Raw genomic sequence first — 24,256 nt, 5'->3', positions numbered from 1 at the left:
TTGATGAGGGAGGAGTGGGGGGGTGGTGTATGGGGACCTCATATTTTTTTAAGGTAATATTTTAAAAGAAAATAAAGAAGAAAAAAATAAAATAAAAAAATAAAATTCAGTTAAAAAAATGAGATACAGGTAATGTCAACAATAAAATTAATATTGATATACATGTAGGACTTAAGCCATAAAATGCTTCTTTAAAATGTTAAAATACAGATGCATGAATAAAATAAACGCAACACTTAATAAAATCTTTAAAAAGTTATCCCCTGACAAAGGGAAAAAAATACACTAACATTAACTGGAACCATCATAACTAAGTAAAAAGATAGAGAGATACATAGGTGTAAATTTCTCTTTCTATTTTTAATTACGGACAGTAATCTCAAAGTCCCTAAAAGAAGATTAAAATTTTATTGCCAGTATTTACATAATGTGATTTTTTTTTTTACTGTATTTTTCATATTCATTTTTTTTTAAAGATTTATTTATTTCTCTCCACCCACCCCTCCACCCGCCGTTGTCTGTTCTCTGTGTCTACTTGCCGCGCCGTCTTCTTTGTCCGCTTCTGTTGTTGTCAGCGGCACGGGAATCTGTGTTTCTTTTTGTTGCATGATCTTGTTGTGTCAACTCTCCGTGTATGCGGCGCCATTTTTTGGGCAGGCTGCACTTTCTTTCGCTCTGGGCGGCTCTCCTAATGGGGCGCCCTCCTTGCGCGTGGGGCTCTCCTACACGGGTGGACACCCGAGTGGCATGGGACTCCTTGCGCGCATCAGCACTGCGCGTGGGCCAGCTGCACATGGGTCAAGGAGGCCCAGGGTTTTGAACCGCGGACCTCCCATGTGGTAGACGGACGCCCTAACCACTGGGTCAAGTCCGCTTCCCTTCATATTCATTTTTAATGACCATTTTGAATACCAGTGACCCAAACGTAAATGGTAACTTACATTGTTAACAGGTACTGCGTTAGAGGTAGAGTAGCTGGATTAAAGTAGTTTTGAATGTTTTTCAAAGTGGTCAGCTCTGTGCTAGCATTACAAACTAATAATGCTGTGAACCACAGCTGTGGAAAGGACACCAAAAATGAACATTTAGTATAAATAAAATGGACCATGACAAAATCTGTATTAAATGTCCATATAACTATTGAATTAATCAATCACATAAAAGAAACTCTAATTACATGAAAAGGTCCACAAACTTTTATCCACTAAAACTATTACACTGTTTGCTCATCAGACTTTATATATTGATACTCACAAATTGCACATCTTAGATAAAATTTGGACTTCCACACATCAACAAATGAATAAGAAAAATTTCTTTTGAATTAATGTGTTAATGCACGGTGGTACTGTTTGACAGCCTACAGTTCCATTTAATCAGCATACCATCTTGGCACTATCTTTGTGTAAATTTTTAAGATTTTCTTGTATTTCTAGCTAACTATTTTATAGAAACATACAGAAATAAGAAAATTAGAATGCTGGTATTGATGAGGAAACACTGTGACAAATATGAAAATATGCAAATGAAAAGTGACAAATGTTCATTTTATTAAGCTCTAGCTGTACTCAAACTGGTTGACTAGGTTTATTCAGTTATGAAAGAAAAGATCAAAAGTTAAAAGTATATATGAAGGGAAGCAGATGTGGCTCAAGCAGTTGAGCACCTGCCAACCACATGGGAGGTCCTGGGTTTGGTTCCTGGTGCCTCCTAAAGAAGACAAACAAGACAGTGAGCTGATGTGATGGGCTGGCATGGTGAGCAGATGCAACAAGATGACACACAAAGAGACACAATGAAGAAACACAATGAGAGCCAAAACAAACAGGGAGCATAGGTGACTCAAGCGATTGGATACCTCCCTCCCACAAGGGAGATCCTGGGTTTGGGGACACTGGGAAGTGTCTCCTAAAAAAAAAATACAAGCAGACAGCAAGCGCAAAAAATGGTGGGGGGGGGGGGGGGGGGAAATAAATAATCATTTTAAAAAATTACAAAAATTAAACAAACATGAAATACTAGGAATGTGCCCTTAAACAATGTGTCTTCAATAAGGTGTGGACCAGTTCAACCAACAAAAATTATTCTAGAGATCAAAAGGCATAGAGAAGTCTATATATGCCAGAGAACTGGATAGGTATATGGTTTACTAAAGGTTACTTTATTAAAAAAGAAAAATTAGGCTAGTAGCCTATTATTTTATTAAGAAATTCTCAAGATAGATGATAAAATACCCTTAAAGTAAAAATTCTGCTTAACTTCCTACAAAATCTCTTACAAAATGAACACCTTCTTAATATAAAAAATAAATTATTTGTTCAATAAAGTTACCTCCAAATAAACAAAGAGAATTAGAACTTGAAGACATTGTTTGAGAAAATTCTTATTTATATGCTTAATGTTTACATTTTTAGAAATCAGGTATATACTGTGTAAAATTCAATGTTATTGAAAATATTTAAATGAGAGTTAAGGACTTCATTATATTGTTAACCCTCTGGAACTTGAACTGCAAAGCTATTTATATATTCAGACTTCATGCACATTTTTAGGAACCCATTGTACAGTGCAATAGAAAACTGGAGGTATGTGGGTTTTGTTTTGTTTTGTTTGATTTAATCAAATAATCCGACACAAAATTAGCATCTTTGCTCAGAGTGCTTTCCATGTCTATCATTCTTTTTTAAATAAACTAGGATGGCCATGGTAATACTCACCGTTAGTGGGCCAATTAGAAGGGAAATAGCCTTTCAAAGGCAGTAGCTCCACCTCATTGATAGATGATGGGTCCATAGAAAGAACTACATGCAATAAAAGTATCCAGTTCAAAGTCTAGGGTTTTTGAAACGACCCAAAGATCATCTGAAAGGACAAATTTTAAAAAGGAATCAGAATCTTGTGATGGGGGGAGACAAGGAGATGAGTTAATAGAATTATATTGCTATAAAGGTATCCCATTTTGTTTTGCTGTGGGTTCACAGGTACATATTATGCTATTTAAAATAGCTAAATAACTGAATAAAAATAAGCATGTAAGGACCAATGACAAGGGTAAGACATAAAACCAAAGACTGTGATTAACCCAATTTTGTGTACCTAATATCCATTTTATTTCTCCCCTTTCCTTCCCACCCTGGTTTTTGCTGTCTGTCCATTCGCTGTGTGATCTTCTGTATCTATTTCTTTCTGTCTTCTCTTCTCGTTTTCTCCTCTAGGTTTCACTGGGATTCAATCCTGGGGACCTCCAATGTGGAGAGAGGTTCCCTGTCCCTAGTGCCACCGTGGTTCCTGGTTTCTGTTGCGTCTTGCCTTGACTCACCCCTTCATTTCTTTTTGTTGCTTCATCATCTTGCTGGTGGCTCACCACATGGGCAATTGCTTACCGCGCAGACACTGACTCGTGGCGTGGCCCTGCCTTTACCAGGAAGCCCCAGGGATTGAACCATATAGTAGACGGAGTCCAATCATCTGAGCCACATCTGCTTCTAATATCCTTTTAAGAAAACTTTTTTTTTTTAAAGATTTATTTTATTTATTTCCCACCCCATTCTCACCATTGTCTGCTCTCTGTGTCCATTTGCTGTGTGTTCTCCTGTGTCTGCTTGCATTTTCATTAGGCAGCTCCGGGAGCCGATCCTGGGACCTTCCAGAGCAGGAGGGATGTAATACTCTCTTGCACCACCTCAGCACCCTGTTCTGTTATGTCTTATTTTCTCTCCTGTGTCTCTTGTTGTGTCATCTTGTGACAGCTCTCCACATCGGCCAGCACTCCTGCGTGGGCCGGCACTCCCGCATGGGCCGGCACTCTGCATGGCCAGCTTGCCCCACCAGGAGGCCCTGGGCATTGAACACTGGACCTCCTATATGGTAGAAGGGAGCCCAATTGATTGAGTCACATCCGTTTCCCAGAAAAATATTTTTTTAATGGATTTTATTTCCAGATCAAACTTTAGGGTCTAATGTTGTCAAATTGTGTAGTTAATGAAGTATTGTTAAAACTCCTTAGATTTTTCAGGTGTTTTTTTTTTCATATAGGTCAAAGTACAGTCGAGTCATATGCCAATTAATATGATGCCAAGAACTTAGCATAATTTTTTTAAGATTATTTTTTATTTCTTTCTTTCCCCTCTCCCCGCCCCCCATTGTCTGCTCTCTGTGTCCACTGGCTGTTTATTCTTCTGTGTCCGCTTGCATTCTTGTCAGTGGAACTGGGAATCTGTGTCTCTTTTTGTTGCATAATCTTGCTGCAACAGCTCTCCGTGTGTGCGGCACCACTCCTGGGCAGCCCGCGCTTTTTTGGTGCAGGGCAGCTCTCCTTGTGGGGACGCACTCCACGCCTTGCGTGTGTCAGCACTGTGTGTGGGCCAGCTTACCACACGGACCAGGAGGCCCTGGGTTTGAACCCTGGACCTCCTATGTGGTAGGCGGACAATCTATCAGTTGAGCCAAATCCGCTTCCCTAGCACAACTTTTTAAAGACATATTAAACCATTTTTGGTATCTTTTTAATAAAGTTTAAAAAAAAACTACAATTTTTAAATATTTTAGAAATGGCCTAATATATTATATAATAATTTACAATTTATATTACTATCAAATTTTACTTTAAAAAAATCTCTTTAGGATAAAGGAATAATAGGGTTGTACTTAACAGACACAAGGTTAGACTCAATGCCCAACATGATTGGATTAACTTACCTTTGCTATAAGTTGAAGAACTTTCCTTCCTACTTAGCTTAAGATAAAGTTTACTTTTAGGTTCATTATAAAGGTCAGGATTTACAGAAGTGAACTTCTTTAGTTTCCCATACTGTTTTCTCTGAAAATCGAATCCCTTTCTGCAAAATGAAGTAAAAAACAAAAATGAATTTGAATATTAAAGTATTGTTTTAAATCTTTAAAATACAGTATGAAAAGGAAAGAACCAGGTGTGTGTGTATGTTTACACTTTCAGATGTGTATACAAAATATAAATATACTCTATCAAAGGAAGAAATTATTTTCTATTATTACTGCTATTATTAGCAATCTTCACAGGATTGTCATCATTTTATTTTTTTTAAATAACACACTTTTTTTTTTCTCTCCCCTTCCCCTCCCCACCAAGTTGTCTGCTCTCTGTGTCCATTTGCTGCATGTTCTTCTGTGACCGCTCCTATCCTTATCAGTGGCATCGGGAATCTTTGTTTCTTTTTCTTGAGTCATCTTGTTGTGTCAGCTCTCCGTGTGTGAGGCACCATTCTTGGGCAGGCTGCACTTTTTTTCACACTGGGTGGCTCTCCTTATGGGGCACACTCCTTGTGCATGGGGCTCCTCTATGCGGGGGACACCCCTGTGTGGCAAGGCACTCCTTGCTCATATCAGCACTGTGCATGGGCCAGCTCCACACGGGTCAAGGAGGCCAGGGGTTTGAACCGCGGACCTCTCATGTGGTAGCGGATGCCCTATCCATTGGGCCAAGTCTGCTTCCCTGTCATCATTTTAAAAAAGACTGAAGTAGAAAAAGCATCTAAAAGACAGAGTACCTCAGTTTCCAAAGATATAAAATGACGACTTATTCCTTTCATCTTTATATCTTATAGGGGGTATTATGATGATTAGATGAAATAATACATGTAAAGTGCTTAGAAGAGAGCCTGTCACATATAAGCTCTAAATTAATGCTGTTATTAAATCACCATGACATTAGTAAATCATATCTTCTCTTTGGATAATTCCACGTTTATGAGACTATGTTTACAAAAAGTAGCACTCTATTATCCAATAAGCACTGTAGTTCAGGCTTTTGAATCCTATTAGCCTGCACTGCTAAAATGTATACCTGTTATTTGTTGAATGGGATTTCCTTTAGGATTGTGAAGAATAGTCCTGACTATACATAAAAACGATTAGAAAAATAGTACTCCTGCCAGTTATCCTGTTATCACGGCTTGATGTTTAAAAGAGGCCAAAAATATGGGAAGCAGATGTGGCTCAACTGAAAAGAGCGTCTGCCTACCATATATAGGAGGCCCAGGGTTCAAACCCAGGGCCTCCTGGCCCATGTGGTGAGCTGGCCCAGGCGCAGTGCTTTCGCGCGCAAGGAATGCCATGCCATGCAGGGGTGTCCCCTTGTGTAGGGGAGCCCCATTTGCAAGGAGCACAGCCTGCAAGAAAAGCTGCCCTTGCAAAAAAAGCACAATCCACCTAGGAGTGGTGCCCCACACAACAAGAGCTTACGCAGCAAGATGACGCAACAAAAAAGAGACACAGGTTCCTAGTGCTGCCGAGAATGCAAGCTGACTCAGAAGAACACACAGCAAATGGACACAAAAGAGCTGAAAACGGGGGGAGGAGTGAGAAATAAATAAAATAAATCTTAAAAAAAAAAAAAAAAGAGGCCAAAAAATAGCTTTAAAAAGTTCTTTCCAAGATCACAACAGAGTCTTGGAATAAGTACACTAAGATTTGGTCTAAATTGATTTGATATATTTGCACATAATTATTTGGTACCATAAAACATACCTCACCAAAAGCTGACATTCTTCATAGACTGGTATCTTTTGACTTCTTAAGTACAAGCCAATACTCTTTATATCACTCAAAACCATGGTGGGATGAGATTTTTCGTGTGTTAAATATCCTGGAGTCACTTCTTCAAGCCACTTGAAAAATTTACATCTGTCAGTTTTGGGTCCATCACATGCATAAAAGAGACGACCCTAAATGGGAAAAAGAAGATATTAAAATTTAGTGGAAAAAAAAGATTTCATTTTTCTACCGGTTATTTTTGTCTATCAAGACTTTTATAAAGATGGCTTGACATTAATTTACTCCAGTAAATCAGTCTCCATATGATCTACTTTTATTATTAATTTAAACATTAAAAACTATCTACTTTTCCATTTATTTTCTCTTTGTCAAAAGGTTACATTACTCTAAGATAATGTAAGCTTATTTGAAAAACAATATTTATCGATTTTCTGATTAAAAGTTTTCATTATGGATAACCTGAAAGCTATCCAGAAACAACTACAAGCAACATCTTATGGGAAGTGGACTTGGCCCAGTGGTTAGGGCATCCGTCTACCACATGGGAGGTCTGCGGTTCAAACCCCGGGCCTCCTTGACCCATGTGGAGCCGGCCCATGCGCAGTGCTGATGCGCTCAAGGAGTGCTGTGCCACGCAGGGGTGTCCCCCGCGTATGGGAGCCCCACGTGCAAGGAGTACGCCCCATAAGGAGAGCCGCCCAGTGTGAAAGAAAGTGAAGCCTGCCCAGGAATGGTGCCGCACACACAGAGAGCTGACACAAGACTCAACAAAAAGAAACACAGATTCCCATGCTGCTGACAACAACAGAAGTGGACAAAGAAGACACAGCAAATAGACACAGAGAATAGACAACCAGGGCATGGCGGGGAGAGGGAATTGAAATAAATAAATAAATAAATAAATCTTTTTTAAAAATTAAAAAAAAAAATCTTATGCATTTCTTTGTTTTTTTTTTTAACTCAGTCACCTAAGTACACACACATATAAATGCACACATACAGGAAGATATAGACCTACATATTGAATTATTTTTAAACAACACTCAGACAATGATACATTTTCCACTCTATAACCTAACCCTTCTACCCAACAACATACTGTGAGCATGCAATGCAACTATGTCTTCAAATAATCTTAAAAAAAAAAAAACTTTTACCAGTTATTCTACGATATAACTGTAACTTACGAATTCTGCTTTTGACAATTAATTTAAATCCAAATTTTCACACTCAACTAATGATGATTCATAAATAAAAAAGTGGGATAAGCAAACAGCGGAGGAAAATTGGATTACTATGTGGGAAGACATAATCTTACAAATGAGTACAAACCATTAATCAACACTTTACTAACACAATAATGTTATCAGCAATTACATACATAGAAAGAGACACACACATGTATATACATAAATATAGATGATTCATATAGTTTTCTCTGAAGTATTTGTCTCCATTTACTACTATGCAGTAAGTTCCTAGGCAATCTGAAAGTTGACCTTAACTCATATTTTGATACCCTAGAACACAGATCCCTTGTTCTTTCAATAAAATTTTATTGAGAGTTTACTATAAATGAGGTACTAATATCTCAAACAGAAGAGTCCTAGTCAAGCTTGTCAAAAAAGCAATAGGTGCAAACTTTTTATAAGACAAGTATTTGGTGGGATATGGAAGGGAAGAAGGGAATAATACCTTATTTGGACCTTCCTTTTTAACCATGACAAGTTTTGCAAACTGATGATGATGACAGAATGGTACATTATTTTCTACATTTTTCAGTTTTTCTCCTTTTGATGATGTATAAAATGATATGTCAACTTTTGAAAGAGCTTTGTGCAACTTTTGTGACAACTCAAACAGCAAGATATTTAGATGTTCTACAAAGAAAGATAGATACAAGCAAAAATTAAAAACAAAATTATTCCATGTTTTTATTACATGTGCTATTTGTTAGCTAAATTTGAAAATAGTCTTTTGAGAGTCAACTATAATACTATACTAATATTCATATTTTAAAAAAGCAAGTTTTTCCCTTGTACAATAAAACAAACTATCAAAACTAATTATGTATCATACATCAAATGTTCCACTTATAGACATGTATAATACTTCCAGTTTTAAAAAAAGAATGAAATAACTATAATTTTAAAAAGAAAATATTGGCATTTCCCACTTTTAAAAGTCATTTATGATCTGAAATTAGAATAGATGTTAATGTTGAAACTAGTAAAAATAGAAATTAATAAAATCTCAACTGGAAGATTTAATATAAAAATTCACAATATAAGATATAAAAAGTATACAACTTTTTAAAAGTTTAAAAGTCATTTATGATCTGAAATTAGAATAGATGTTAATGTTGAAACTAGTAAAAATAGAAATTAATAAAATCTCAACTGGAAGACTTAATATAAAAATTCACAATATAAGATATAAAAAGTATACAACTATACAACTTACATTAAGCAGAAATCATAATAAAATTAAAAGATAATAGTTATACCTATGAGACAAGCAGTAAAAATCTGCTTATAATGAGCAGTAGACTGAAAAATAGCTGGTATATGAATTTGCCTTTGAGGAAGATAAGCAGATTTTGTTTTCTGCCCACTTGGGAAGGATAACTCAGAGGTATTTACCTTCTGAAAAGGAATAATTCAAGTCATTATAACATTCCAGAAAAGTACTGTTTACAATTGAGTAAATTATTTTCTATAGACATGTTTAATAAAATAAGTACACTTTCTTTAGATCTAGAATTATTAAAAATCATTGAAATTCCAAATGAGAAACTAAGTATAGCAAGATTGGCTATGTATAGTACTTTTAAACCTAAGTAAGACTAGCTTTTCTGGTTTCCCTGTTACTTAGTTTTCAAATACATTTTGCTAAGAAAAACTGAACTGATGTAAGTGGATATTATGTTATCTATTTCTGGTTATGACTATAATAAGAATTGCTCTCAAACAATTCTCATCTTAAAGCAAAAATGAACTGACAGGGAAGTGGCTGTGGCTCAATCAGATGAGCTCGCGTCTGCCATACAGAAGGCGCTTAGTTCGCGTCCCGGGGCAGCCTCGTGAAGGCAGGCTCTCCCACACACTGCAGAGTGCCACGCGGCCAGCAGAAGCCACAGAGCGCTGACTGAGCAAGGTGACACAACAAAAGGAAGGGAGACAAGCGAGAATACAGAAGAGCCCACAACAAATGGACACAGAGAGCAGACAGCAAGCAAGCTGCAAGGGGGGAGGGGAAATAAAATAAATAAAATACAGACACAGAAGAACAAACAGCGAATGGACACAGAGCAGACAGCATACAAAAAGCTGCAACGGGGGGTGGGAATAAAAAAAAAGAACTGATACTGGAAAATAAAAACAATCATAGTGAGAATAGCAGTCAAAGTAGTGGTGGAAACAGGAGTAGGTGCTATAATTTATCAAGTACCTACTATATCCCAGATACAGTACATAATGTTCACAATTAGTAAGAAAGATTCTAAGTCAAAGGAGATGTGATTGTAGCTAGCATTCTGAATCAAAAAAAGCTTCGTCTCCAAGAGTAAAATCATTGCTCCTATACTATTTTGGTAATTCTTTTGTTGAAATTCAGATAGTAACTACTGCAAACAGTGTACCAAAACACCCTGGTACATTTCCTTACCTGTAAATCTCCTATTACACTGTAGTTGTAGCAGTCAGACTCTCCTAACATATTTTGAATTTCCTCAGTCTCAGAAGTCTGCTTTACATTCAGAGAAAGTAGTTTCTTTCTGGAAACCAAGTCTTGACTGCTAAATTTCTGCTGCTGTTGATAGAGCATGTCTTTCATCATTTCTAAATGCACAGAGTCTAAAGAGCTTTTATTCATAGCACCACTTTGTCTTTCACCTGTGTTACTAAAATGCATCTCAGCAAAGAAACCTTCTGTTACCTTCTTATCAACTCTGCTTGGAGTAGTCAAGTTGCACTGGGGTGTGTTCTGATATTTCAGCCATTTGCTTTGGCTAGATATATTATCGAGAAGTAAAAGATCCCCTGGGGTCATTTCCCTAGATTCTTCAGAGAAAGAAGTTTCACTTTGGTCCTCAGGCAGAAAGCTAAATGGAAGAACTGCTGACTCTTCACACAAGTTGAATATGGGGGAACGGGAAGATGCTTGCATGTCACAGTCGATCAGATATGAATAAGAATCTAAATGGGGTAGCCCATCAGCAGGTGGCAAAGTAATAAGTGGAACTCGGGTTCTACTTACTAATGAAAGTCTTTGAAGGTTCTTGTTCTCCAGAGAATTGGATTTCTTTATTTCTGAAAGAAAAACAGAATGTTTCTTAAATAAAAATGTACTACCAGTCATCACCCAGGCTCTAGAGGGTGTCTATGTAAAAGCAGAAAGAATCAACTTGCCCTGCAAAAAAAACCCCAAAAAAACAAAAAGACATACACACAATTTTATTTCTTTTAAATAAAATTTTAAATGGTTTTAATCTCAAAAAAAACAACAACAACAAAACAACAAACAATTTCATAGTTAAATTCAGACTAAAATTTTTTTTAAGGTTGATGAACTCGGAGATCCTTTTCTTTTCCACCTTAGCTAAAAGTTTTTTCCATAACCACTATGCTACTTTTTAAAATTAAGTTTTCAAAGCACTTTAAAGCCATTCCACTACATATATTCTTGTTTTACAAAGGAGACTGCTAAGGCCTAGAGATAACATAGCTACCAATAGCCAAAGTCAGGATAAGAGCTCAGAACAAGCTTTTTATTCTCTATATCCTCCAGAAGCTGAAGTTCATGGTTCATTTATTGGACTTCATGCTTGTAACTTCCTTTATATGATTATTATATTTATAAATTAATATGTTGACATTCAGGGCAAAGGAAATCTTAATTTTCATTTGATCTACTGGTATGTGATGAGAGTTCAGTTCTGGTAAGCTAATGTACGGCAGATTTTGGCTGAAAGAGTTTTATAAGTTCTATCTGTCAGCGGCTTTAGTAGCAGATATACCCCAGAAAATGTAGAACAAAAAACTCATCACATTTAAATTCATTTAAAAATAAAAGAGACGTCTATCAACTATGGTCTCTGTAAAAAAGTGAGTAAACTTTCCACTGGAAAACAAGTAGGTTTTTTTCATCCTGCTTTCCCATTAATTTCTTTTATAAATTTGGACAAGTCAAATGGCTCTCTAGGGAAGCAGATTTGGCTCAACTGATAGAGCGTCTGCCTACCATATGGGAGCTCCTGATCTGTGTGTTGAGCAGGCCCATGCGTAGTGCTGATGCGTGCAAGGAGTGCCATGCCACGCAGGGGTGTCCCCCGCCTAGGGAAGTCCCACGCATAAGGAGTGCGTCCGGTAGGAGAGCCTCCCTGCGTGAAAAAAGCGCAGTCTGCCCAGGAGTGGCGCCGTACACATGGAGAGCTGATGCAGCAATATGACGCAACAGAAAGAGACACAGATTCCCAGTGCTGCTGACAAGAATGCAAGCGGAAACAAAAACACACAGCGAATGGACACAGAGAGCAGGCAAGGGGAGGTGGGGAAGGGGAGAGAAATAAATAAGAAATAAATCTTAAAAAAAAAAAACAATGGCTCTCTAGATTTGCTTTCTCATCTGTAAAATAGTATGAATAAGCATGACCTCCATCCTTCATGGAGCTACATAACGATGAATGAGAAGTGACATAAAAGGTACTTTCACAATGGGAAATTCTATACAAATTCTATACAAATATAAGGTCAGCTACCATCTGAAACTAGACGTAACTGCTGTAGTTGTAATGATTTTGATTGATCTCCATCTTACTCTCTGCTATAAAATGGCAAAATACCCAATATTTTATTTTCAGGTAACTTTATTATAACCTAGTTATCCTCAAATGTCCAAAGGGGAACCCATAATTTCCCCCCATAAACATCTCTTCCATCTTTATTCTACCACATCTTCAGGCTAAAAACCTGAGTCATCCTCAACTTTTTCCCCTCTCCTGCCCCACATTCAGTCCATCAGCAAATTACTTCCACTCTATACTCGTAATATATCTAGAATCTGACTACTTCTGATCATCCCACTGCTCCCACTCTGGTCCAAATTAGTCACTTCCTACTTAAACCGTTGCAATAGACTTCTTTTAGTCTATCCTCAAAAGGGCAGATAGTCTGATCTTTCTAAATTGTAGGCCCAATCACATCAATTCTCTGCTCAAAATTTTTCTCAATGGTCTAAAAAATGAATAAAGTGATGAATGCACAACGATGTGGTTACACCAAATACCACAGATTGTACATTTGGGATAGATTTATACTTTATTAATATATATCAATAAAATGATTTTTAAAAAAACTCTCCATTAGAGTCTATTTCACCCAGAGTAAGTACCAAAATGCTTATGACATATATATGATCTGGACCACTTTCTTTTATCCTCTCCCCTCCAACTCTTCTCTGAACATGTCAACTATGCTCCCAACTCAGTTGCACCTATTATTCCCTCTGTTTGATCATTCTTCCCCAGATTCCTGCAGTTTCCTTCTTTATCTCATCGAGGTCTTTGCTCAAATGTCATCATATCAGAACTACTCTGATCACCTCATATAATAAAGCAATTTCCTCCATCCTGTAATTCTTTCCTCTTATTCTGCTTTACTCTTCTCCACAGCACTTACTAATATTTAACATGTGTTTTATCTCTTTATTTCTTATCTCCCCCACTAGCTTATAAGCTCCCTGAATGAAAACAATTTTTGTCTATTTTGTTCACTGCTGCATCCCCAGTACCTATTACATTGTCTACATCTCTTGTTGAATAAATAAATGAATAATACTTCATGGGAACCAGCAAAGACTCCCATCAAAATGAAGTTTTTATCTAACAATGCTATGATTTCCTGTTTTATAAAAATATACTTTTCTGACTGAGTTTCTGTTTTCTTGGAAATAAACTCTACAGATCCTTTGGGATATAGTAGAGCAGTAGGTGAGCCAATGAATATTCTTTTATAAAGTGCTAAATTATTTTATAATTCTAACAAGTCAATCAAGCAATACTGACAGAAAAGTTAAAACTCCGAAAGAGAAGTAAAAGATTCATGGTATAGTGTTCCATTGTCACTTTAGTTGTTTTAGAATATTCACTCCTCCCACACTGGCTCTCCCATTTTTTCCTACCCTACCTTGTTGCCTTCTGCTAATCCCCACTAAATCTTCTCTGATGCAAGTACCCATTCACATTATACAGTTTTTCTTTTTAATATGCACCCAAGACCGAAAGTATTATCTACAACTTCACCCCTCACAAACTCAGAACAAGTTAAATTGATGAGATTACAAGAAAAGACAGAAGAAACTAAAAAGTAGTGGAAGGGAGCAGAATACAGAACAGTTGATACTTACCAAGAAACAGGAAATGACTCAGAGGGAAGAGTAAAAATATAAGAAAACTCAGAGACCTAGGAGTGACAATGGTGATAGCAGCAGTTTAGGAGTTTCCTGATATGGCCAGAACCGCCAAGCCACAAAGAGGAATCAAAGAGGTCATGCTAAAATCCATCAGTGGTGTCGAAAAGACATTCACAATGAGCTAATCCCCTGGCAGAGGAAGAGGCTATAGAAAAGCAAGGTTCTGGAGTTACAATAGTGAGAAGTATTGACAATGACAGAAAAGACTTTCAGAGGTCTGTGATGTGAAATGTTGGGAGGAGAAATAAGAAGGAAATAATAGCTATCTGTAATAGAAAAAGTCAAAAGGAAGAAAAGGTTTGGGAAGGATTCAGAGGGTATGATATTGAATCTGGTTCCAATATAATTTCAGTTCAATAATAATCTCTCAAAAAATTTCATTTTACATATTATAGATATTAGAGCAATATGGTAAAAAAAATATCTTCCAAGTGACAAAGTGAAGATCACCAGGTAAAGTTCTTGCTTTCAGGGATGCCTCAGAGAAGTCTTCATCTCTTGTGTTCAAAGAAAAAGTAGAAACAGGGTTTGATGTGGATATCTTTTGTTCTGATGATGTCACCTGTCCAGAAAGAAATTATTGCATAAAACAGAGTCATAATAAACAAAGCTACAGACCAAGGTCTTTTTACTACATTCTTCCCTATAGTTTGAATAAATTCTAGTACTCTATATTATAAAAATCATGATTTCAAATACATTAAGTAATACTATAGTGGGGACAAAGAACTATAAATACTTGTAAAAAGGACCCGACAGAATAAATTCATTAAAATCAACAAGAATAATAGAATGTAGCATATAGAACATAAAATCTTTTTGACTCATTTGAAATGGGCCAGATTCTGATCTGGACTGATATGGGTTATGGGGATTTGGTTCAGAAGATCAATTTCCAAACCAAGGGGGTCCAGACTATTAGACCTCAGGTTTGGAGCTGTGAAGGTTGATTCCTGCAGACTCAAATACTGAAGAGCTTTCTCTTTTGTCCTTAGGTTTAGGGTTTATCTAATGTTGATCTTAAAGTTCACTCCATTCGGACATATCCTAGACCCAAAAAGCCACATTATTCACTATGCTATCATCCTTAAAACAACATTGAATTTTGATGCTGCTTCTTCCAGAAATCGGTCACTTTAAAAACCTAATATGAGGAAGCAGACGTGGCTCAAGCAACTGGGTGCCCACCTATCACATGGGAGGTCCCAGTTTGGGTTCTTGGTGCCTCCTAAAGAAGACAAGCAAGATAGCAAGCTCTTGCAAAGGCTGGCGTGGTGAGCTGACCTAAGATAATGCAACGAAATGACAAAGTGAGGAGACACAATGAGGAAACACAATGAGAGACAATATAAGCAGGGAGCAGAGGTAGCTCAAGACATTGGTACCTCTCCCCCACATAGGTCCCAGGTTCGGTTCCTGGTACCTCCTAAAAAAAAAGATGAGCACATAACAAATGGACACAGAGAGCAGACAGCGAGCCCAAACAACAATGGGGGAGGGGGGAAATCTTAAGAAATAAACTGATACAATGATCACATTTAATATATATATTTGTATAAGCACAGAATAGAAGTATAAAAATTTGGAAGAATAATCACTAAACTAGCTGCTAATGGGATTGGGATAAGGAGAAAGTGTTCTTTTACTTGTAACTTTATAACTCTTCTCAATGGTTTGAACTTGTTAAAATGAACATGTTTGTGTATTTTTTAAAAAGTAAGTGACAATAAAGATTAAAAGTTTATAGAAACAAATAAATGTTTATAGATACATTTTAAAACATTTTATTGATTAGCTACTTGGCTCCAGGTATGCGAGAATTTAGGATGTAAAGATGAATATTCAAGATCCCTGCATGCCAGGGCTTCAGTCTAGTGGAAGAGACAAACAAATGGGAAATTATAAATCAATTATCACCATAACAGTAGTTTTCCTATAATATTGAGTTCTTACTATGTGCCATGTACTGTTCTAAGCACTTTATATTTTTAACTTATTTGATGCTTATTACAACCATCTGAGGTGGGTACCATTATTATCCTCAACTGAGGAAACTGAGAAAAAGAGCTGTTAGGCAGTTAAACTTGCTTAAATTCACCTAGCTGAAAGTGTCAGAGTTGTGGGATTCAGAGCTAGGCAGTCTAGACTGTATTGCCTCTTCAATAAAAGTAAGTGATGGGCAATACTTATTGAGTGTTCTACCCTGTTCCCTTCGTACATTCTCCACAAACTTGCTAGAAGTCTTTCTAAAATGTAAGTTCACTCATTTCACTCCTCTGATCAAAACCTTCTAATGGTTCTAAGTCTCTCTCAAAGTACAAGAAGACTCTCACAAGGTCTTATATGGCCCTGTATGATCAAACATCTTACCATCTCTTTTGTCTCTCTTCCTACCACTTTTCCCCTCACTTACTCACTCAATCCACAGCAGCCTCCTTGCAGTTCTCCAAATGGATTGCTATTGTCCTGCCTCAAAACCTTTGCACTTGTAATTTCCTATGCCTAGAATGCTCTTTTCCCAGATATCTACATGGCTCTCTCCATCTGCTCATTCAGGTCTCTCTCCAATGTCATTTTATCAAAGAGGACTTACCTTAATCTACACAAATCAAAACACCAACCCCATCTGTATTTCCTCTCCTTACTCAGCTTTATTGTTCTCCACAGCACTTAAAACCCTTTGAGGTACTGTATACTTATTTGTCTCTCTACTAGAATGTAAGCTCCATCAGAGCAGGACTTTGCCTATTTAATAAAAGCCTATCTCCAGCACCTAGAATAGTGCAACATAGAGTAGGTGCTGAAGAAACATTTATTGAACTAGTGACTGATTGACGAAATATGTTATTCTTTTAAAGGAGTTATCCACACATACTTTTCTCCATTCTCTTACCTCTCACTCACTCTAAAGGGGTTAAAACCCACTCTAAACTGGATTCTACCCTCACTATTTCATTGAAACTGCTCTTGTCAAGGTTAAAAATGACCTCCAAGTCGCCAAATGAAATAAACATGTTTCTGGTTATTTTATTTGAAATCTTGATAATAACTGACATAATCCTCTCCACCCGTTTCTTGACCATTATTATTTTTAGGAGGTACCAGGGATTGAACCCAACACCTTGTACATGCGAAGCAGGCACTCAACCACTGTCTACATCTGCTCTGGTCTCGAACGTTATTTACTCAAAACTTTTATGCCACCAACAGACTTCACAGTTCCTTCTCAGTTTCCTCTACCAGCTCTTCCTCTCTACCAAAACATCACTGCTAGAATTTTTCAGGGCTCAAAATAGAACCCTTCTTTATACTCTCCCTAAATGAATCCATCCATTCTTGTTGCTTTAAACTTAAGTATAAATTACTGTACAATCTTTTCCTTGAATTAGACCCATGTACCCAACTTTTTACTTAACATCTCTACCTGACTTTCTCCCAAGCATTCCTTACCTATATCGATGTAATCACCAACCTGTTCAATCTCTTACTCCACTCAGTGAGAACCATAGTTAACTCTCCCTTTCTTTCACCCCTCCCCACAATCAAACCAGCAACATCCATGCCTCTACCTCCAAAATATATCTTAAACCTATTTATCAACTCCTTTATACTTTCTCTGCCACAATCTCTAGCTCAAGTTATCATATCATCATAGGCTCTGCCTAACTGGTTTCTCTGCACCGATTTCTACCATAGCACCAATCCAACCAATTCTCCACATAGCAGCCAGCTAAATCTTTTGACAATGTAAATTAAATCATATAGTTTCTACTGAAAATCATCAGTGATTTTTCAGTGGCATGCCAAATAAAATCAAAGTTCTTCAGGAGCAGATTTGGCTCAAGCAGTTAAGTGTCTGCTTCCCACATGGGAAGTCCCAGGTTCAGTTCCTAATGCCTCCTAAAGAAGACGAGCTCACCCAATGAGCAGCGAGCAGATGTGGCTCGAGTCATTGGGCAACTGCCTCCCACATGGGAGGTACCCAGGTTCAGTTTCCAGTGACTCCTAAAGAAGAAGAGCAGACAACAAGCGGACACAAAGAGCAGACAGAGGAGGGAGACATCTCAGAGGGGAAAAAAAAACAAACAAGCAAAAAACCAACTCAGGGAAACTGATGTGGCTCCGTGGTTGGACACTGGCTTCCAACATAATAGGTCTCAGGTTCAATTCCTGGCCCTAGGTACATTAAAAAAAAAAAGTTCTTTACCTGACTTGTAAGACTCTACATGTCTGATCTTACCTTTTACAACCTCATTTAATTACCACTTTCCCTTTCACTCACTACAATTAGCCACTTTTACTTCCTCAAAGGACCTACTGTTAGTTCCTCAAACCCACCCAACTCTTTTTCACCTCAGGGTATTTACACCTATTTGTGTTCTTGCTCCAACTCTTATCATAGCGGCCAGCCTTCCTTAATTGCGCATCCTAAAGTAGATTTTTCCCTATAATTTCAGAGAGTTTTCACAGTTTTTTCACCACAGCAATTACCGCAATTTATTTATTTGTTTTTGTTTTGATTAATATCTCTCTCCCACTGCTGGCCTCTAGTTTTTAAGAAAAGAGACCATACCTGTTTTGTTCATCATTCTATATCCAAGTCCTTATAAATTTCTCATATACAGAAGGTAATCAATACATAACTGCTGAATTTCTATTTATTGATTTTATATCTTACAGTAAAATTTCATAGTCTATTAAACATATGTCCTATCCTTCTAATTAAGATTATGCCTAGTCATTTTATATCATTTGTTACTATTGTTGGGATTCCTTTTCTACTATATTTTGAAACTGGTTTAGGAAATCTATTTAGCTTTCAAGTTTACCTTATTCTTATTTAGTTTACTAAATTCTTCTTAAACTTCTACTAACGTTATTTGATTCTTATTTTATTTTTCCTTTTTAATATGTATGCTTCTCATTGAATGTCATATTGCAATAATCAAGACATGTTTAAATAATAAAGGAGACCGTACTCATCATATTTTGTTCTTGATTCTAACAGAAATTACTCTGCCTTTTCACTACTAAAATAATGTTGACTGGTTGTTGATAAACTCTTGTTCATGTTAACAAATATCATCCAGTCTTAAGATTTTTTACCTTTTTAATTTTTAATAAACTCATTTCTTATAAGATTACCAAAAAGTTTTTTATATTATACCTTATTTGCGTCCCATGAAGTCTTCTCTGTTGATTTGAAATTATAATCAAAATAATGATATGAATGTTCTGGATCTCTAGGAGGGAAACCTAAATTAGCTGTGGGAAAAAAAGCACAGATGTTTACATGACAGTTTGTCCAATGATAAAGAACTTTTAAATGTTATATTCTATTTACCATTAACTTACAATAATTTTCAGTTGATTCCTTGGACTCAGCTATCGCTTGAAAATGGTCTTCAATATTAAGGCTATTATCTTTTGGAAAGTTTTCTTTATCTGGGAACTGGAAAACAGATTCATTTATCACTTTAGTTAGTAAACACAAACATATACATACTCACATATATACACAGTTTATGGATATAAATTTAAGAAATAGAAATAAACAGAAATAAATGTTATGAAGCCAATTCTATTCAGGGAAAGTACATAATTGATGAAATTATGGTTAATCAATTCCTATGACTCACATTTTATTTTACATCTTAATGTTACTGAAAGAGGGATGTGTCTTAAAAGTGATGGCATTTTTACATGTCAATAAACCAGGCAGCAGTCATGACACAGTTGTCTTTGCCTGTGCATGTACAAATATAGTCACACTGCTCATAAAATGATCATTTAAATATGAGTTTGTACACTGTTACTATTAGATATGTTAAATAATTTTGCTGTTTAAATAGTTTTTTAAAAAAGATTACATCATAATTTAGTATTGAAACAAAAAAGTTACTGTGTTCACACAAAGGCAAGAAGATAGAACAGTGTGATATAATAAGTATTTATGCCTAAATAAATCTAAAATCATTCTTTCAATAAATTTAACAGTAAAGGACTAAGTGATAAAACATAGGGAAGCGGACTTGGCCCAGTGGATAGGGAGTCCGTCTACCACACAGGAGGTATGCGGTTCAAACCCTGGGCCTCCTTGACCCGTGTGGAGCTGGCCCATGCGCAGTGCTTATGTGCGCAAGGAGTGCCGTGCCACGCAGGGGTGCCCCATGTTGGGGAGCCCCATGCACAAGAAGTGCGCCCCGTAAGGAGAGCAGCCCAGCGCTAAAGAAAGTGCAGCCTGCCCAGGAATGGCGCCGCACACACGGAGAGCTGACACAACAAGATGACGCAACAAAAAGAAACACAGATTCCCATGCTGCTGACAATAACAGAAGTGGACAAAAAGAACATGCAGCAAATGGACATAGAGAACAGACAACTGGGGTGGAGGTGGGGAGGAAGGGGAGAGAAATAAATAAAATAAATCTTAAAAAAAAACCCCATAATGTTTTACTTCTTACTTCTTAGTGGCATATAACATAATGGTGCTTCTTAAAATCAGTGATATTTTCTTAAATTTCATGAATAATAGAATATTTTTTAAATGTTCACAGACTGCTATGTGTAAGCAGTCTCATACTTATTCAATAAGTCATGTATCTTTGTTGGTAGGCCTAGTCATTTTGCTTTAGAACATTTCTTAATAAACTTAGGATAAAATATGTATAAGCATAATTGACTTATATAAAGATAATTAGAAAACAGACACACAGTTTTTAGGGCACCAGGCGAAAGTGGACACTGCCAAGAGGAGAGAGGGACAAAGGAGGGGAACTGCTACCACAGAACTGTGAGTTGAAACCAGGGGCTGCTGCTGCTGCTGGCACCCTCCCCCACAATAAACACACTGTAGAAAACTCAGGCCTCTCAGCCTGTGGCTACAGACTAAGGGGGCTCCAGGGACCCATCACCCCTGGAAAGGGGAGACAGAGGGACACAGCCTAAGGCTGACTCAGCTTCTGACCCATGAATTTAGTCTGCTGTGTCCCAGGAGCCCTTCTAAGCTGGGTAGGCTGCGCCACTGTTTGCCTTGGGAGCCAGCAAGGGGGTTAAAGATATACAACCCTCCCAATCTCCTTCTCTACTAACTAGGACTGATTGCAGATACACAGGAGGGGAGCAGAAATATCTCCTACCCTGGGAAATGGAGTGGGCTGCCAGAGAAGGCTGGAGAACTGTCTGAGAAAGTTTGAATTACAAGGCTCTTAGCCTTCAGCCAGGAAGCTCTGTCACACTGACCAGGTCTGTGTCGCAACAAAACACACTCCTACCAGACAATGAACTGAGAGGGCTGCCAGAGAGTGCCATCTGCTGGCAAAACAAGGAGGGCAAGTGAGAAAATTTAAAAATAACAGGTTTTTTCCAGCCTTTATAGCCTCCCTCCCCAAGGTCCTAGGAAGTGGGTCTGCAACCCATTACTGGATCCAGAACCCAGTTTGAGCAACTACCAGGGATAATCCTAATGATCCAGATTGAGCCAAGAATCAAAGAGCAGTGGTAACACACAGCCTCCCACCACTAAATCCCTACAAAAGAGGAAGAAATTGACCATCTGAGTAAACTACATCCTAATTAGATGTCTAGACATCAGCAAAAAATTACAAGCCATACTAAGAAAATGGAAGACATGGACCAAGAAAACATATATCAAAGCCCCAGAAAAGACACAGAATTTGAGAGAATTAGCAAGATGTTTACAAATGTCCAAAACCAATTACTGAGTTGAAAGACAGTATGGCTACGGAAACGGATGTGGCTCAAGCAATTGGGCTACTGTCTACCATACAGGAGGTCCAGGGTTCAATACCTAGGGCCTCCTAGTGAAGGCAAGCTGGCCTGCATGGCAAACTGACCCATGCGGAGTGCTGCCCTGTGCAAGGAGTACTGCCCCACACAGAAGGGTTGCCCCGTGCAGAAGTGCTGACCCACACAGAGAGCTGATGCAGCAAGATGATGAAACAAACAGACACAGAGAAGAGATAATAAGAGATGCAACAGACCAGGGAGCTGAGGTGGCACAAGAAAATGATTGTCTCTCTCCCATTCCAGAAGGTCCCAGGATCGGTTCCCGGAGCCACCTAATGAGAATACAAGCAGATAAAGAAGAACACACAGCGAATGGACATGGACAGCAGACAATGGAGGGAGGGGGGAGAAATAAATAAATAAATAAATAAATCTTAAAAAAAAAAACACCAGTATGGCTAAAGAGATAAAAAGTACATTAAAAAGATAGAGCAACTACAAAGAAGAATTTGTAATTCTGATCATCTCAATCAACACAGAAAAGGCATTCAATGAAATCCAGCATCCTTTTTTGACAAAAACACTCCAAAGGATAAGAATAGAAGGAAAACTCCTCAATATAATAAAAGTCATATACGAAAAACACACAGCCAACAACATTCTCAATAGGGAAAGGCTGAAAGCTTTCCATCTAGAATCAGGAACAAGACATGGATGACCAGTGTCACCATTGTTATTCAATATTGTGACCGAAAAAAAAAAAAGGTATCCTAATAGGAAAATATAAAGTAAAATTCTCACTATTTGCAGATGACATAATCCTGTATTTAGAAAATTCTTAAGTATCCACGGCAAAGCTACTTGAGGTAATAAATGACTTGAGCAAAGTGGCATGATACAAGATCAAAATGGAAAAATCAGTGTTTTTATACACTAGTACTGAAGAATATGAGGAGGAAATCAGGGGGAAAATTCCATTTACAATAGCAACAAAAAGACTCAAATATCTAGGAATTAACTTAACCAAAGAAGTACCGGACCTATATGCAGAAAACAACAAAACAATGCTAAAAGAAATCAGTGAATACCTAAACAAATGGAAAGACATTCTGTGTTCAAGGATTAGAAGACTAAATATTGTCAAGATGTCAATCCTACTCAAACTGATTTATAGATTCAATGCAATACCAATTAAAATTCCAACAGCCTACTTTACAGAATTAGAAAAGGCAATTACCAAATCCATTCAGAAGGGAAAGTGCATCTGAATAGCCAAAGGCATTCTAAAAAAGAAGAGTGACGTGGGAGGAATTTCACTGCCTGACCTTGAAACATATTACAAAGCTACAGTGGTCAAAATAACATGGTACTGACACATTGATCAGTGGAATAGAATTGAGAATCCAGAAATAAACCCTCACCTATATGGCCAACTGGTTTTTTATAAACCTTCCTAGTTCATGTTAACTGGACAAAACCGTCTCTTTAATAAATGGTGTTGGAAGAACTGGATATCTATAACTGAAAGAATGAAAGAGGACTATCGCACTCCCTATACAAGAATCAACTCAAAATGGATCAAAGACCTAAATACAAAAGCTAAGACCATAAAACTACCAGAAGAAAATGTAGAGAAACATCTTCAAGACCTTGTAGTATGTGGTGGTTTCTTGGATCTTACAACAAAAAGCACATGCAGCAAAAGAAAAAATAGATAAATGGGACCTCCTCAAAATTAAACACTTTTGCACCTCACAGGACTTTGTCAAAAGGGTAAAAAGGCAGCTGACTTAATGGGAGATATATCTGGAAATCACATGTCCAATAAGGGTTTAATATCCAGGATATATACAGATTTACAACTCAACAATTAAAAAGACAAAAGACCCAATTAAAAAATGGTCAAAAGACTTGAATTGACATTTGTCCAAAGAAATACAAATGGCAAAAAAAAAAAAAATGAAGATTCATCAACATCACTAATGATTAGGGAAATGCAAATCAAAATTACAATGAGATATCATTTCATACCTATCAGAATGACAACTATTAAAAAGACAGAGAACTATAAGTGCTGGAGAGGATGTGGAGAGATAGGAACACTTATTCACTGTTGGTGGGAATGCAGAGTGGTATAGCCTGTGGAGGACTATTTGGCAGTTCCTAAAGAAGTACAGACTTGCCACATGACCCTGCAGTACCACTACTGGGTATATAATCAGAACTGAAAGCAGTGGCACAAATAGGCATCTGCACACTTATGTTAATGGTGGTGTTATTCACGATGGATAAACAAATTGTGGTATAGTCACACGATGGAATATTATGCAGATGTAAGAAGAAATGAAGTCGTAAAGATATGACAACATGGGTGAACCTGGAGGACATTATGTTGAGCGAAGCAAGCCAGACACAAAAATATAAATACTGTGTGACTGTATTATTATGAACCAAATATACTGGGTAAAATATTCTATGATTCAAAAAAAAATTGTATGTATCCAGT

At 37.2% G+C, this 24,256-nt stretch overlaps 1 protein-coding gene across 1 annotated transcript in view; it reads right to left on the bottom strand.

Moving 5' to 3' along the window:
• ZGRF1 (zinc finger GRF-type containing 1) overlaps positions 1–24,256 on the bottom strand; it is a 149,353-nt gene that overhangs the window by 28,034 nt on the left and 97,063 nt on the right. The window contains 11 exon segments of the mRNA XM_058293946.2: positions 942–1,044; positions 2,703–2,787; positions 2,789–2,862; positions 4,699–4,838; positions 6,505–6,701; positions 8,227–8,411; positions 9,038–9,176; positions 10,198–10,841; positions 14,452–14,563; positions 19,169–19,266; positions 19,357–19,453. Of these exon segments, the coding sequence (XP_058149929.1) occupies positions 942–1,044; positions 2,703–2,787; positions 2,789–2,862; positions 4,699–4,838; positions 6,505–6,701; positions 8,227–8,411; positions 9,038–9,176; positions 10,198–10,841; positions 14,452–14,563; positions 19,169–19,266; positions 19,357–19,453 (1,874 nt within the window).

This window comes from Dasypus novemcinctus, chromosome 1, assembly GCF_030445035.2.
Source record: "Dasypus novemcinctus isolate mDasNov1 chromosome 1, mDasNov1.1.hap2, whole genome shotgun sequence".
Classification (NCBI taxonomy): Eukaryota; Metazoa; Chordata; class Mammalia; order Cingulata; family Dasypodidae; genus Dasypus; species Dasypus novemcinctus.
The sequence above is the reverse complement of the archived record's forward strand: the minus strand, read 5'-3'. Positions and strand labels throughout refer to the sequence as shown.